Below are 17,829 nucleotides of genomic sequence, written 5' to 3'. Positions count from 1 at the left end.
ATCCTCTACAAGCATAGAAATACACCAAAATGGCATAGATTTGGGATTTGAGAAGTCTCCATTTGAAAGGCTAACATTAGTTATCTTGACTGGGCAGCTACACATTTGCCATGATGACTCTTCTGTGATTCTTGTACGTGCTATCAACTAAAACCTAGCCAAGAAAAAGCCATGAAATGATTTTGAACACTTTGTAGCCTTTTACCTTCGAGTCCACCCTGCAGTAGCAGAGTCATTCCTTACTTTACATCCTTGAACTAAGTGCAAACTGTCTCAAGTTTTCATGATGAAGGAAAAAATATACAAGATCTCAAACATGTATGCGAACATTTTATTGCTTGCAGAACAACCTATGAAATCTGCATTATTTTCAGACATTAAAAATTTATTACAAATTCTCCCTAGCCAAAAAGACGAGAAAGAAATGACGTGTGTTTTAATCTTCAGTTAAATATATTTTAAAATCATAAAAATCACTCACTGTAAAAGTTTAAATGCCAAACAAAAGATGTTTGTTGCATTATATTCAAGAGTACAAAATACATAATGACCTACCAACAGATCTTCCTTCAGCTGTATTTCTGGAGTAGTCCTATCATTGCCAACTACTTCCTTTTCTTTCTGAAATTGCTTCAGGTGGTCTTTTAATTCTTCATTCATTGCCTCCCACTTGGCCAGATCACCCTGTAATCTCTCAAGTTCTTCTTGATGATTTGCATCCTTCTGTCTCAAGGTCTGAAGCACACAGTCACGTTCCAGAAGGTCAGAGCGCAAGGTTTGTAGTTCATTACAACTTGTTTGGAATTGAGTTGTCCTATCTGATAATTCTTGTTCAAGCTCTGCTATCCTTGTTGGTAAAGATCCCATTTCTTCCAATTCCACCTGCCTTTGCTTTTCAATCATTTGTAGCAACATGTCCTTTTCAGCCTGAGCATCTTCCAACTCTTGGACACGTGAGGAGAGAAGAGCTACATCAGCATCCCGTTGAGAGATGTGAGTCCTCAGCAAACTGTTGTCCTCCTGAAGGGTGCTGTGCTGTAAACGCAAGGTTCCCATTTCCTGCAACTGCTGCTGATTAACGTCTTGCAAGTTTTGAAGGTCAATTTGCAAAGCAACAATCTTTTCTTGCAACTGAGCCTCTTTTTTATCTAAGAGCTGAAGGGAATCTTGCTTAGATACCATTAATGCTGCTCGATTCTCTTTATAGTCTCCAGCAGCCCTATTGTCTACTTCAATACATGCCAGTTCCTGCTGCAGGTTGTCGTTAAGTCCCCGAGAAAGTGCAGAATTTTGTCTGGTGCCTTTTTCCAAACCCAACATTTCAAGGTCTTCCTGAGAATCACTGACTTCATGGCGATTTGGACCCAGCAGAGAAAGTTCTTGCTGCAGTTTCTCTATAACCTCAATGAGATGCTCAATTTCTTCTTCTTTTGACTGACGTAACCTAGCCTGGTCAACTGTAAGCTGTTCTATCTGTATTTTCAGTTCTTCAATTTCACAATCCTTCTCTTCAAAAGTCTAAAATAGAGAGATGAATAAGGAAGACTTCAAATTCTGCTGAACAATACTAGTAAAGAACTAAAACGAAAACAAAGCAGAGAGAGAGAAACAGAGTTGATATTTCAAGTCTAACGCAGATTCATACTGGACTTGAAACAGCTCTGTTGCTCTCTTTACACATGTTGCCAGAACTGATAAATCAAGATTGGAAGTTCCCAATTTTTTGTCACATTCAAATTGCTAGGATCAAAACTCCCCAGAAAACAAATCTCTTAAGACTTAGTTACTTCAGATGCATCACAGGTTTCTTGCTCTGTTACCTTTCTCTTTTGCTTTGCACCAACATAATTTTTGTCATTTAAAGCACTCCTGCCAGGCACTCAATCTTAGAACTTCTCTTTTGATATTTCTTCCCAAAGAACCTTATTTTTTTCTTAATTCAAAGCAGCTAAATCTCACACTTTTTACATCCCTGACAATAGGTCCCGCACTTGAAATATTAACTGTGTTTCTCCCCACAGACACTGTCTAGCTTGCCAATTTCCAATATTTAATCTGCTAATGTATAGAACTGTGGATGTTATCAATGTAACTAAGTAATCAAAACACTGATGAATAAGTGGGAAGATATTCATATAAAAATGTTTGGGAATAGCTTTGAATTCATGGAGTGAATTATCTAAAAGATACTGTCTAACATAAACTTAGCCTTCAGCTTCATACAATGCATTAACCAAGGAGTCCAACAGAGCTCTCAGAGTTCCACTAATAAATCACCTTGTAGTGTGAAATGTTTTCCAAGTCCTGTTGTAATTTGAGGATTTGTTCCTTTAGTTCATCAATCTCTTGGTTCTTCTCTTGCAACAATGCCTGAGGCAGCTGCAATCCAGGCACTTTGCTGCTATCTGCATCCAGGCCGAAACGCATATGGAGATTAGCTACATCCTCCTGAAAAATTAGAATGGTTGAGGGAAAGAAGTATATTTGATGTAAATTAGCACAGACTTGTGTCAGTATTATAAATAGTACTAGGAAACTATCATATGTAAGTGACAGATGATTTAGCTACAATTCTCCTGGTCTAGTTATTCATTAATAAATGATTTATCTCAATCCCCCCACAAACTGACTCCAGTAACTCACAAGAATCACATCACTGCCAACGAACTCACCTTCACTCGAATGTTCTCCTCATGGAGTTGGTTGATAGTCATTGCTGACTGCTTTGTCTGGATCTCCAACTGCATGTTCAGCTGAAGCATCTCATCGTTTCTATTCATCAGATTCTCTCGAACTTGATCAAGCTGTTCCTCAAGGCTTTGGATCTTGAAAATAAATTCCACAACAAAATCAATTACAAACCAATTGAGCTATCAGACATTATTATACAATTCAAATTTTTTTAGTCAACAAATTCCATGAAATGCATCCATTTGTTTCACTGAAGCGTTTTGTACAATACCTGGCAACTGTCACAAATGGATGACAGAAAATCTTGAAAAGCATCCCAAGAGGACCTAATGAGTGTACATTCAATGGATCGCGGGGCAGCCACATGCGGTAGCCAATAAATACACAGAAGTGACAAACACAGCAAAAGCAACATAACTCAACATTGTTGTCAGTGGAATTGGCTGAGGGAGGATTAGCAATTAAAGGACACAAATTCTAGGAAATTTTATTCTAGCTGTGTTACTCCATTCTGTGATCAACAACCATCTAAAAGATTTTATGAGCAGTGCATTTTCTAATGGAGCTGCTTTCCATTAAATGCATCTCCATTCTAATCTTGTAGCCAAAATTTGTCATTCTTTGCATCATGTAGCAAATCTCCTCAGTACCTTCTCAAGCATCCTCAACTACCTATACAAGTTGTGGTGAATCATACTGGATACCCTAGCTGGGGCTTAAGCAGAGCTTTATAGAGATAAATAATTTAGCAAATTATTGCCCCAATACATTTGAGATTAATGCATATGAACTCTCAGATCCTGTTGCTGCTGCATGCACTTTTGAGCTGTACCATTAGATTTATGACTGTCTCTCCCTTACTCTTTGATCAAAATATATCAACTCACACTGCGCAGTACTGAATCCTTCTTGCTATTCGTCTGCTCATTCTTCTAGAGCATTCTGCCTCTGCCTTATTACACTTGTTTAATATCATCCTCACCACCAGTCATACCTCCAAGTTATGTTAGTATGAAGACAAAAGTTTGAAATTTTACTCTGTATTCCAATATGCAAGTCATTTATAGATATCAATAAAGAAATGGTTCAAATACAGATACTTGGGAACTGAACTCCAGTCCAAAGAACAAACATATATCACACTCTGACTTCTGTCCTTAAGCCAAACGGTTAATTCAAGCTGACAGAGCCCCTTGTTGATGCCATCCGTTGCTTCCATGCGTGCTGTGAAGCCAGTGATCTGGGGAGATTGCCAGATTGAAGGAACAGAATGTTACAATGGGTTCGAGATTTGATTTTACTTAGAAACAGAACAGGTTCCTATTGGAGTGTTTGAAAGATTCATTCAGAGCAGTTTGTCAGTGAAATCAAACCAGTTGACTTCATGTTGCTGAAACACCATTGTTTGCCCAAACTGCATTTAGCCATTAATGGCAGTCCGGATACACCAGGATCCTTCTCAGGGCAGCTAAAAAATTGTAATTGTGCCAGCGATTAGATGCTGGGGTGCAGCATTGTGATGCAGTCTCAAGAGAAGATACTGAGTTGCTGACAGGTAAGCAGTTGTTGGCAGTTCAGTTGGGGTGCCTATACTCAGGCAGTGGACAATGGAGTCTGACCAAACCAGTGGAATGCAGTCTGAAGTAAGCCAGCTTAGCTGGAAAAGAAAATCAACAAGATTGGGTCTCAGAGTGCAGGGAAATTCAGGGCCAGCACAAGCACAATCACTGCTAAAAAGCTGAAATCAAGGGGATCCAAGATGGCAGTGACCTAGGAGGATTGCGTTTGCTGGGCTCTGCGCCACAACATTGGAGGACAGAGCTAGAACCTGCCCCAACCATGTTACTGTGAGCAAAAAAAAAGTAAAAGAGCTACAGAACCTGAAAATTTTACTTGCCTTTGTCTTTGCTGTGGGAAAACGGTGAAATAAAAGGAGGAAGTTTGCCCAAGGTTGGGGCTCAATCCACCGAGGCGGCGGGCTTGCTTACTCACCAGGCCTTGGTTGAGAAGCTTGCCAAATCTTACGTGGTCCTCAGGAGGAACATTGAAGAAGAAAAAAAACAAGGAAAAGCTGGCCCAGGTCTCTGCTATACTGCAAGACCTGGTGAAAAGCACTTATGAGCTTTGACGCAGGCAAAGGCTGAATCATCCAAGAGTTGGACTGAAGCCCTGGAAACACAGGTCCATAGTTTGTTGGATCTGGTGGATGACCTTGAGAACAGGGCAGAAGAACGAACCTTCGGAGTTGTTGGCATGTTGGAAGGGACGGAAGGTGAGCGGCCAGTGGAATTGTTTGGGAAGTGGTTCCCAGAATTCCTTAGTTTGGAGGCTGAAAAGGGAAGGATAAAGATTGAGAGAGCCCACCAGCTTGTGGCATGAAGGTCAGGAATGGACCAGCATCCATGCCCTGTCCTGGTATGGTTCCACCATTATAAAGACAGAGAGTCCTGGAAGCATCCAGAGCTGAAGGGAAGAATCCGAGAGCATAGGTGTGCAAGGATTCCAGGTCACATTTTTCCAAGATTTTTCAGTAGCGGTGATTCGGAAAAGGAAGTCCTACGATGGTATCAAGAGGAGATTGAGCGCGCTTGGGATCCAGTACCCTCTAAGATATCCAGCGGTGCCTTGGGTGAATTATAATGGACCTGTATATTTATTTTACTCACCAGAGAAAGCGAGAAACTTTGTGGACATGCTGACTTAAGCCAGTCAGTTGCTCTGTATCCTGCATATTGCAAGTAAACAAAAATGATAAAAAGCTATTGATAAGAGAGTTAAGTCCAGTGAATAAGAACGGAATCTGAACCACTGGATTGAAAAGTGTGGTGCTTGCTGCTCTTGGACAAAATGAGGGTAGTTAAGGAATATTGCCATAGCCCCACAGTTTATTAATACTGTTAAAGAGTGGAGGGCATTACATCAGTGTGAGGGCAACATTGCCAAAACATCATTTTTTACACCCATAGTTGGTATGCCGGGTTTTCAGCCAGGGGATGGACTCTAGGTTTAAACTATGGGCAGCTAGGGACATGTCTTGCCTGGGTTATTTATTCGAGGGGGTAGATATTGATGTCTTTTGACCAGTTGGCTTGGAAATATGAGTTGCCCAGTAGGGACATCTTCTGTTTTTTTCAAATTAGGAATTCCATTCAAAAAGAGACCACACTACTAACTGATTCTTATAGATGTGACACAGAGAAGAGGGTGCTGAGTGCTGAGAACACATTTGCTGACAGCAATGTCTATCACCTATTGGGACAGCGTCCTTCGAACAAGTCCAAATGGCTCTGTAAGGTATGGGAGTGGGAGCTGGACATTGAGATCTCTTCTGAAGTGAGAGAGGGTATCTGGGAAAATGCAAGGAGGATCTCGATTTGCAACAGGACCCATGCCTTGCAATTGAAAATTCTCCACAGGGTCCACTTGACTATAGATTGCCTTTCAAAATTTAAATCAGGAGTATCTCCAATGTGTCCTAAATGCAAAGTGAGTATAGGCACACTCATTCATTGTTTCTGGTCCTACAACAGACTACGGGCATACTGATGCGCTGTGGTATATAAAATAGAGGTGAACTTGGGGGCAGAGGTGGAAATGGACTCAGTATCTCTTATTCTTGGCTTTGTTAATCCACTTTCATTAGATATGCGCAAAAAAAAGGCTTTTCAGTATCCTCACTTTAGCCTTAGATTCCCTACAGTGTGGAAACAGGCCCTTCAGCCCAATTAGTCCACACCGACCCTCCAAAGAGTAACCCACCCAGACCTATTTCCCGCTGACTAATGCACCTAACACTATGGGCAATTTAGCATGGCCAATTCACCTAACCTGCACATTTTTGGACTGTGGGAGGAAACTGGGGCATGCAGAGAAAAACTACACAGACATGGGGAGAATCTGCAAACTCCATACAGACAGTTGCCAGAGGCTGGAATCGAACCTGACATCCTGGCGCTGTGAGGCAGCAGTGCTAACCATTGAGCCACCGTATGCATACCAGCCTCTCTCAGAAAAGTTGCCCCTTAGGTGTCCTTTAATTCTTTCCTCTCTAACCTTAAACTGATGCCCTCCAGTCCTTGATTCCCCAACCCTGGGGAAAAGAAAGAATGCATTCACTCTATCCAGGTCTCTCATATGCTTCTATGAGATCCTCCCCCCTCAGCCTCCTCCGCTATAAAGAAAAAAGTCGTAGCTTGTCCAATCTCTCCCTATAACTCAGACCATTCAATCCTGGCAAGATCCATGTAAATTTCTTCTGCACCCTTTCCAGTTTAGTAACATCCTTCCTACAGCAAGGTGACCAGAACTAAACACAATACTACAGGTGCAGCCTCACCAAAGTCCGGCATAAATGCAACATAACTTCCCAAATTCTATACTCAATGTGCTAACTGATGTATGCCCTATATACCTGTGACTCCACTTTCAGAGAACTGTGAGCCAGCATCCGAGGAGCAGGAGAATTCATTCCTGATGAAGAGCTTATGCTTGAAACGTCAACTCTCCTGCTCCTCAGATGCTGCCTGGCCGGCTGTGCTTTTCAGTACCACACTTTTCAATCCAGTGGTTCAGATTTCATTCTTGTTCACTGGACTTAACTCTCTTATCAACAGCTTTTTATCATTTTTGTTTACTTGCAATATGCAGGACACAGAGCAATTATCTGACCTGAAGCCTTCAAATCAGCTAACCCTTTTGTGATCATCCGAAAACATTGCTGTGTATTTACTCACTCCTCTACGGTTGTGTAGTTGATCACACCGTAACCAACAGGAACAAGACTTGCTTACTGAGCACTACAGAAGATTTGTCGTAAGAGTAAGTTACTGCAGACGCTGGAATCTGTACTGGAAACAAAAAATGCTGGAAATCACAGGTCAGGCAATATCCACTGAGGGAGAGTAAGCTAACACTTCGAGTCTCGATCATTTGTTGGGCTGTTCAGTTCAAAACCCAGTTTCTTCATCCAATCTGATACGTTAATCTAGTCAAATATCCCTTGCCCATGTCAGATTAACAATTACCAGGGAAACAATGTAAAATTACCTACAAGTAACCCCCAATAAACTGAATGTTTCCTGGTTAGATTAAATGTCTTGGTAATGTGGCATCTCTAAAAACAGAAATGTTAAAATACAAATCATAAAGAGTGTTACTTAGGGCCTAATGAAATTGCTTCTCAATCCCACCTCATCTTCCTTTGTCTGGAGAGCTTGCCGCTCATTCAGTAATTGCTCCTTTAGAGTTTGGTCAGAAAGTCCTTCAATAGGGACTCTATGTCTAGCTTCATCCAGTTTTGATTGTAGAGCAGAGATCTGCATTAGGTTACTGTACTGCTGCTGCTGCAGGGATTCTTTGTCCTAGCATAGAGAAAAAAAAAGGAATATATCAGATCTGGTATCACTCAAATTAAAAATCAAAATCAAATTTAAGCCCTTTTAGCCGTTATTCTATGCAACTGTATTGAATTTTATGTCCATCAACGAGTGAAGCATACTTAAAACACATTCCTGCACATATAATAGCACTGTTTCTGCTCACTTCCAACTCTAGTAAATTTTAGGGGGAGGCAGTGGCCTAGCAGAATTGTCACTGGATTGTTAATTCAGAGACCCAGGTAATGTCTGGTGACACCGGTTTGAATCCCACTATGGCAGATGGTGAAATTTGGATTCAATAAAAATCTGGAATTAATGGATCTGTTTATGACCATAAAAACACATCTGGGTCACTGTTGTTGTTAAGGAACAGTAACCGCCATCTTCACCTGGTCTGGCTACATGTGACTCCAGACCCACAGCAATGTGGTTGACTCTTAACAACCATCAGGGCAATTAAGGATGGGCAAAAAAAAATGGTAGTCTAGCCAGCAATGTCTTTATAAGAAGAATTATTGGGCTGCAACAGGTTAAGAAGCGGGACAAATGGATGCTATCATTGTCAAAATTCAGGACCTTGTCCGTTAGTTGTGAAACTGACACTTTTTTAAAAAAAAAGCACAACATGCAATCCAAAAAGATCAAGACTGGTCGCATATGAAGTACAAACTGCCTCTATTGTTTCATTTAGAAAAGTTCACTCAACCGAACTAACTTGGTACTTTTGAAAGAACAGGTTTTTGAATAATACAATACTGCCGGGATTAATTCATTTCTCAACCATTTACATTAACTGCCAGGTTATATTAAACTCTGCAGCAGTTAGCTGACTGCCATTGTTCTCAACAAAGTGGGAGCAATGTTAAGTTTATCATTATTGTAGCAACTTGTTATCGACACTTGAGAAATGGTTCCATCTCTCTCCACGATCTGAACAAACTGTCCGTAACCTCTTTAGAAAGGATGGTGCAATACAGCTCACTTAGGATCATTCAGTACAGGAAGAGATTCTCTGTGCTGGCTCTTTGATAGAGGTATCAATTAGTCCTACCCCCATGCTCTTTGCCCACAACCCTGTAAATTTTTCTATTAAATATGCAGCTGCTTTTCATTTTCCTTCAATCGCTGCAAGCTTCTGGGTCATTATAATGCTCTCCCCAGATAAGTTTTCAGAAAGTGCCAGCTAATCATTTCAATGAGGGTTTAGATGTATTAATTTTTGACGATTGATTTAAAGGGGATATTTACTACTGAAATACACACACTCAGCTTGATTATTATGAAACAATGTTTCATAAAGGTATGGTTACTGATCCTCCCTTACCTGTGTTAATTCTTCCTCTATTCGCCTCATCTTCTGCATTTCTTGCTCAAGCTGATGAATCCGCTTTTCTGCATCAGCATGGGATAACACAACTTGCTCAAGTTCTTTGATCTGTGCTTCCAGTCTTGCTATTTCTTCACTTTGCTCTTGTACATCTCGCTCCAGGTGTTCCTTTCTAAGCAGCAACTCATTATAATCATCAGTCTTTGACTGGATCTGTGCCTCCATAGTTTCCACCTGAAGAGAATGTGCACAAATACACTAAATTGAGAGCAAAGGTTTGCAATATGTTTGATGGGGGAAACCAAGTCAATGCTAAAGTGGCAACATGCTGCCATAACATTAGAAAAGCACATTATATGAAGTTAAAAATCACAACATCAGGTTATAGTCCAACAGGTTTATATGGAAGTACTAGCTTCCGAAGCGCTGCTTCCTCCTCACTGAAAAAAGAACCAGTGCTTTGAAAGCAAGTGCTTCCAAATAAACCTGTTGGACCATAATCTGGTGTTGTGTGATTTTTAACTTTATCCATCGCAGTCCAACACCAGCACCTCCAAGTCATGGCCACATTATATGAAAACCATTTTCACTATAAGAGAAAGAAGTTGATAATTAGCTACTTACCAATTCTGCAGAAATCTAGACAGTTTAAAAACAGTAATGATCTTATTCAACGATGGATTTGTTTTTTTAAGGTTAGAAAAGGGCTTTACTTACATTTTCTTACCATTATGAATTAAACTTATATTCCATAGTAATTATTTCAACCACTCCCAGTTTGTAATAAAATAGAGATGCTATAACTTTCCTTGTCTTCCTTTCAGACTTTTTTTGGTAAATGGTACAAAGGGAATTTAAAAAGCAAACCAAAAGGACATTCTTCTAAATTTATTTTATCATAGTAACATGTCAAAGCATTATCTTCAATTCTACATGAAGTCATTAAAATAATTTTTAAAACTTACATTGAAAACTTAATTCATGAGATGTGGGTTTTACTCATCCTTTGATGCCTTCGAGAAGATAGTGGACAGATGCCACCTTGAACTTGTACAAGGTCAGATATACAGATTCATGTGGAAGGAATTCTTCATAGATTATCTCGGCAGAATATGTTCAAAGGTTTAACTTTGAATACCCTTTCATCTGTCCACAAGAATGACCTCAGCCTTCCAGTTGTTTCCTATTTAAGTACACCATCTTACTTTCACACACTCAGTTCCCTCCTAGGCCTGCTGCAATATTCCAGTGAAGCCCAACTTGACATGGAGAAGGAGCATCTCATTTTTCACTTCGGCACTTTACTGCCTTCAGGACTCAAATGATTGATATTTGACAACTACTGACAATGCATTCTGTTCTCCAGTTTGATTAATCCCTTCCCTCCATGTGTTGCTTGCAGGTGTTTGCTCTCAGCAGCACTGATGTTGCTTGTGCTATTAACACTGATCATTAACATCTAATCTTCCATCTGTATCACTCCTCTATTACCATTAGCATTCACTTTGCCTTGCTCTGTGTATGCTATCTGTTCCGCTTATTCTTTCCCCTTTTTAAACGGTATTAAAAAATTGCTTTGCCAGGTCCTTCAGTTCTGAAGAATCAAAGTGGACTGTTTTTATTTCAATGTTTAAAAGTCCTCCCCTCCACAATGGGACTTGACAATCTCACCTGTGTTTCACAAAATTGATAAAGCAATTAATAGAAAAACTACTGCAGTTGAAAACTTTACAAGTGCTTAGTTCCAGTAAATTACTCAAAACTGATCATTGTTCTTATCAAACAGCTTCTGGCGGTTTCAAGGAGGTGAAGGTGCTAACAGTGAAGCATATAACTCAATTATTGTTCTTGGATGAAGATGTTCGCCCAGTTCTCAGAATCAAATTATGCAAATGGTTGTTTAGTTTAATTTTATTCTCTTTACAAAATAGCAATCTGGTTATTTCCTTTAGCATTTCCCCAATGAAAATGCGCAACATCGTGCTGGTGTGCTGAAGAGAAGGCGAATTATAATCTCTGTTGCAAGATAAAATTAATCAGGTTTCAGAATGTGCAATTCTCAAGTTTGTACTAGGTTATATTCCCATCAATAAATCTTGTGCACTGAGAAAGGCCATTTAGTTCATTATGCTTGGATGGATTATAGTCAGTGTGTTGGTTGAAAGCAATTTTTTTTTAGTTTCATTCCACTTGCTCCCAGTATTTTCAAAAATATTCAAGTGAAGGGACAATTGTGCTGTGGTAAAGTCAGTAGACTAGTAATCCACAGGTCACGGATACAAATCCTACTACAGAGCCAGTGGAATGTGAATTAAATTTACAAATCTGGAGAGCTATAGCTAGTCTCAATAACGGTGACCATGATAACTGTAAGGTATAGGGTTAAAATTGTGCAGAATAAGGGAACAGGTGTTGCTTCTGCAAAAGCTTACATTATAAAATTAGGCTGTGCATGTCAATAATAAACAGTGAGAAGCGAAAACAGGTAGAATTATCTATGACTAATAGGGCAGAGCAACCGTGTAGCGGGATGTACCAGTAACAGGAGAATAGTGTGCCAGTTGCAAGACGGTTGGAATTTATTTTGGCAGGATGATCGTGCGAAGACAGCAAATTATGCCAGGATAGTCACATACAAGGAATGAGATAAATAAGAGTAAGGGCCGACAGGCTTAGAGTAAAGGGGTAAGTAAACAGAGACAGAGAGAAACTAGAGCTTGTGATAGGCTACGCGCTACAGCAAAAGTAACCAATGGGGTGAAAGGGGAGGACTGAGAGACGCAGCTGAACAGCATAAATCAGAATGTAACCCTCAGATTGGGGTGCTTACTTGTTAGGCACCCGTTCTTGCAAGTTTGTATCAATAAAATTCGCTGCTTCAGAATTTGACTCGGACTGAAATTTATTAATGTGAGAGTTTGGTCTCTCACAATTTGGGGGCTTGTCTGGGATGTCCATCATCACCAGCAGGGTGGGCACTGTCGATGGCTGGGAAGACGCGTCCCGTTCCTTTTAGAACAGTTCCGTGTTCCTCAGCGGTGGGTTCCCCCTTCTGGTTGACTGAGATCCAATGAGAGTCTATCTGAACCAGGAGAAAGTAAGTAGGCACAGGGAGCCAGGCAACTCCGTGCATGGACCAAGGTAGGAAAAGAGATTTTTTAAGTACTGCCTTGGTGGCTGGGATTGAGTTCTAGTAGTTAATAAGCGTCTAACGAAGGAACTCAATATGGGCTGTGCTGAGGGTAAAGTATAAGCCTCTGGGAAAAAAATGGAAATAGAGGCGGGGTCCTTGACAACATACCTCCAGAAAGTCCGTTGGGCAGGATGTTGTGGAATTGGAAAAATATACATGTACAAGGGGAAAAGATAACAAAAAGATGATTAAGTATTATTGCTTTGTATGGACTAAGGAATCCATTCTTCGTCCCGCCGTCTTCTGGCCAAAGTACAGGTTGGACGAAAACGGTGTTCGTAAATATTTGAATTTATATGTCAACAGAAACAGCCTTTCAGTCAGGAGGGATCAGATTATGCTTCGCGTTGGAAGGGCTAGTAGCTGAAGGGCTACTGAGGGTACACTTCGTAACTAAATCATGGCCAGAAATCCAAAAAAAAATTCAGAAAATAGTTGGGTGAAGTGAGAAATCACTAGAGGAATTATTAAGAGAGGCACAGAAAGTGTTTATAAAGAGAGAGGATAAGAAGCAAAACAGAAGGCAAAAATGATGGTAGCCACGGTTGGCGAAGTAGTCAAGAAAAGAATCGAATCAGTGACTAGCAACCGGAGTGGAGGAGGCAGTACGTAGAACATAGAGGAAGGGGTAGAGGACGAGGAGGATCTTTTGTAGGGTCCAGTCAACAGGGACAAGGACAGAGGTGGAGACCCCAACAAGCAGGGTGTTACATCCAGAAAAAAAATCAAAAGATAGAGGGGTGGAGTGAGAAGCCTCTAGAGTTGTTGTCGCGGGAAGCTCAAAGTGTCTGTGAGATACAGGGTGTGTGTGTGTGTGTGTGTGTGTGTGTGTGTGTGTGTGTGTGTGTGTGTGTGTGTGTGTGGTACAGCTAATAGAAAGTTTAACCTTTGTGATTCGGTTTGAATGCACATTTGTTTGTTGATGATTGAATGTTTGTGCTTTGTTCCCTAGAGCTTGAGATCCGGGACTGTTTTGAATCTGATTTCTATTATGGAAATTTAACATGATTTCTTTTAAGGTTAAGGATTTTACAGTGAGTATGAAATAAAATGTGAACTCCTGTTCTTTTTACAAGGCATGACTGCCTTACTATCAGTTTCTAACTAAACTATTTTATCCTTACATTAAAGCGATTTCAATTCAGCTTAATACGGAGGAAAACAACATGATAACCTTTTTTTCTGTTTCAGACTCATTTGTTTTCACTTAATTTTAAACTGTAGCTTTATTCAGAAAGTTCCCTCCCTCAATGACAGTTGAAGTTTCAGTTCAAATTAGATTGTAATAAATCAATCCTATGGTTAATATCTGTGACCTTGGATTCGGCCATTATTCATGCATTAGAAGTTTTTTTTTTAACTTGAATAGACAAATCCTTTTAAGACAGCTCTGGTTATTTCACGACCTATAGCATTGTAATTGAGCAATGACTGGTCAGGACGACTTAAGAAACTAGTTTTGGATTTAAATTAAGGGACGAAAACCGGGTAATAATAGTGGATTTCAAAGTTGGGAACTGTATGCATTTTATATTTTAAATATTAAATACCGAATAAATGAATTTATAATATATAAATATATATTTACAAGTAAGATTCACAAATGTATAGTTAGGAACAAGCTTTAAAGTTAGACAATTATAAATTGATAAATTGGTATTTGAAGCTATAGGGAGCAAGAAATATTGCAATATTTCTTAAAAAAATGGGGGGACACTGATATTTAGTGCTAAGGAAGTGAGAGAGTTAGAAGAACTGGGAGCTACGTAGACAATAAAGGGGCGCTGGATCTACCTGATGGCCGGGAGATGCTAAATAAGATGATGATGCGAGAAATTATGGCTGTCTTACACCAGGGGAGTCACTGGGGAGTGCAAGCAATGTGTGAATTTGATCTTAAGGAAATATGGATGTAAAGGAATCTATACGATAGCCATTAGATGTGAGGGATATATAACATGCAAGAAAATCAACAAGAAAGTATTGAGGAAACAAGTCCCAGGAGGGAAAGAACCTGGGCTCCGACCATTTCAGAGCATTCAAGTAGATTATACCGAATTACCCCGAGTGGGAAGACTGAGGTATATGCTGGTAATGGTTGATCACCTATCTGGATGGGTGGAGGTGTATCCTTTAGCCACTGCAAGTGGGGTGTCCAAGATAATATTTGAACACATAATTCCCAGATACGGGTTAGTGGAATGTATAGATTCAGATCAGGGAACTCAGAACATAGAACAATACAGCACAGAACAGGCCCTTCGGCCCACGATGTTGTGCCGAACGTTTGTGCTAGCATAAGCACCTATCCATTTACCTATCCAATTGCTGCTTAAAAGGTCACCAATGAGTCTGACTCTGCCACTCTTCCATGCCCCATCACTCTCTGAACCTACCCCTGACATCCCCCCATACCTTCCACCCTTCACCTTAAATTTATGTCCCCTTGTAACACTCTGTTGTACCCATTTCACTTCCAGGGTACTCCAGAGAATAATGAAGGAGTTAGGAGTCTCCTGGGAGTTCCACACCCCTTGGCACCCACCTTCATCAGGAAAGGTTGAGAGAATGAACCAGACACTCAAGAAGCAGTTATCAAAATTAGTAGTAGAAAGCAGACTCCCTTGGGCTAAGTGTTTACCTATAACCCTTTCATGAGTGTGGATAGCCCCAAGGAATGATTTGGGGCTGTCCCCTTATGGGATATTGTTTGGCCTGCCCTATCTGGGGGAACAGCCAACCCTGGAGACTAAAGATCTGTTCTTAAAGAAGTATATACTGGGCTTGTCGTCCTCTTTGTCTTTTCTTAGGAAATAAGGATTACTAGCACAGACTCCGCCTCCGCCTCCACCCCTTTAATTCACCGTTCATCCCATTCGGCCAGGAGATTGGGTCCTAATTAAGTCATGGACGGAAACTAAATTGCGGATTGGGAGGGACAGTACCAGGCTCTTTTGACTACCAAAATGGCAGTACGCATGGCAGAGAAAGGCTGGACTCACTACACCAAGATTAAACGACCAGTGGAATCCCCGGTTAAGAAAGAAGTCTGGACAGCCGAATCAACAGAAGAACCACGGAAACTCAGACTCAAAAGACTTTCAGTAACTGATTTTTATGCGGACGTGGGATAGTTTCTTTTTGATATCTATATATTGTATAGCATGTTAAATCTCTCAGTCCTTCAATACTATTATAGGATGCTGAGGATGCTTAGGGTTACCATATTGGCTTTCTTAGTATTGGGATCTTGTCAAACGACACTGTCATCTCCATATTTGTTATTAACGATCCCGGAGTCTGAATATCCGCAAGTAATAGAGGTCGATGCTTGCAGTCTAGTAAAATGCGCAGATGTAAAGTATCAGAGGGAGTATATTTCCTCCGAAATCCTTCTTAAGACCCTACCAGACACAAGGTATGGTTCACAAGAACTGCCACCTGGCATCACTATCCATAGAGCCCCCTTTTGCTCAGCCCTACACTGTCCTGACAAAAAGTGCCACCCGATATATCTCACCATTAGAAATACCTCCTATGAAGACTCCTTTCCCTGTAAAAACGGGTCTTGACTCCTAGTAACAATTTAAAGATAGTAATGGCTGCCACTGGGACGTGTTTTTTGGGCTGCTGTTTTCGAATAGCCGTAGGAAACGGAAAACGAGCCAAACAATTTGATGGTAAGATACATCCTTTTGCCCCTCCCAATGACCCAAAGGTGGCAAAAATTATAGAGGTCAAGGACTTGAAGCAGACCACTGAAATACAAACTGGACACGGGGATGCAAATGCCTGGGTTGAATGGGTAAAGTTCACTGTTAAAACTCTGAATAAAAGCAATTGCTATGCACGTGCCTCCGGTAGGCCAGTTGGCCACATAGTCCCCCCGCCCCCCACCCCGGTTTTTGACCACAGTCGGGAATCACACATCGTGTGTAAGCCGACAGGGTACAAATCGGTCTAGAGACTTGGGGGAGCTAAGGCTATGTATAGAAACTCAGAATGACACCGAAACGGACAAAGGAGGGAACTACTCAGCACTCCGTGTTCCCCAGGTGGATCTCTGGTGGTACTGTGGAGGCAGAATATTGCAACCTACCCTACCTCCTGACTGGAGAGGGATATGTGCGATTGTGCAATTGACAATCCCATTCACCTTGGCACTTGAGAAGGGAAGGTGGTAGTAACAAAGAATGAGAGGAGTAAAAGGTCTTATAAGATACTTCCTTTGATGATAGGATTTATCTCAACTCTATAGGAGTTCCTAGAGGGGCCCCCGATGAGTTCAAGGTCCACACCCAGATTGCGGCAGATTTTGAATCGGCCCTATTTTGGTGGGTAACGCTCAACAAGAATGTGGATTGGATAAACTATTTTGTTTTTACAACCAGCAAAAATTCATCAATTATACTAGAGATGCAGTCAAGGGTACTTCTGAGCAATTTGATGCAACCAGCAGAATGGCCTGGGAAAACAGAGTAGCCCTAGATATGATCCTAGCCGAAAAAGGGGATGTATGCGTGATGTTAGGAGGTAGCTGTTGTAACTTTATTCCAAATAATACAGCACCTGATGGGTCAATCTCTTGTGCCTTGCGACGTTTGACCGCCTTGGCGGAAGAATTGGCTGAGAATTCAGGAGTGGACACATCACTCACGAGATGGCTGGAATCATGGTTTGGGAAGTGGAAAGGCCTGGTAGTCTCCATCCTCATCTCCCCAATAGTGGTAGCAGGGGTAATGGTAGCAATTGGCTGTTGTATCATACCTTGTGCACAAGGGTTAACCCAGCGGCTAATTGAGAAGGCCTTGGCAAAATAAATGCCTCTAAAAGGTAATCAGGCAGAGGGACTCAACCTCTTGAACAATGATCTTAAGGAATTAGCCACTATAAATGAAGTCTCAGGGATGATGCTAGCGAACTGGAAGGGAATGTATGAGACAAAGGCAGAAGAGAACACTTAGTAGCCAAGAAGAAAAGGGGAGGGGCGGGAATTGTAAGGTATAGGGTTAAAATTGTGCAGAATAAGGGAACAGGTGTTGCTTCTGCAAAACCTTACATTATAAAATTAGGCTGCGCATGCCAATACTAAACAGTGAGAAGCGAAAACAGGTAGAAGTATCTATGACTAATAGGGCAGAGCGACCGTGTAGCGGGATGTACCAGTAACAGGAGAATAGTGTGCCAGTCATAGGAGGGATGTGGCCAACAGATGGAATTTAGTTTGGCAGGACGTTTGC

At 41.0% G+C, this 17,829-nt stretch overlaps 1 protein-coding gene across 4 annotated transcripts in view; it reads right to left on the bottom strand.

The window, feature by feature from the left end:
• pcnt (pericentrin) overlaps positions 1-17,829 on the bottom strand; it is a 297,297-nt gene that overhangs the window by 91,078 nt on the left and 188,390 nt on the right. For all 4 annotated transcript variants that reach the window (XM_060827697.1, XM_060827700.1, XM_060827698.1 and 1 more), the window contains 5 exons: positions 9,394-9,630; positions 7,881-8,051; positions 2,673-2,825; positions 2,278-2,448; positions 556-1,518 (listed from right to left, as the gene is read on the bottom strand). In XM_060827697.1, the coding sequence (XP_060683680.1) occupies positions 556-1,518; positions 2,278-2,448; positions 2,673-2,825; positions 7,881-8,051; positions 9,394-9,630 (1,695 nt within the window). The remainder of the gene's footprint in view (positions 1-555; positions 1,519-2,277; positions 2,449-2,672; positions 2,826-7,880; positions 8,052-9,393; positions 9,631-17,829) is intronic.

The sequence above is a fragment of the Hemiscyllium ocellatum genome, chromosome 7, assembly GCF_020745735.1.
Source record: "Hemiscyllium ocellatum isolate sHemOce1 chromosome 7, sHemOce1.pat.X.cur, whole genome shotgun sequence".
In the NCBI taxonomy this organism is placed as follows: domain Eukaryota; kingdom Metazoa; phylum Chordata; class Chondrichthyes; order Orectolobiformes; family Hemiscylliidae; genus Hemiscyllium; species Hemiscyllium ocellatum.
Note: the sequence above shows the minus strand (reverse complement) of the source record. Positions and strands in the feature narration are given on the sequence as shown.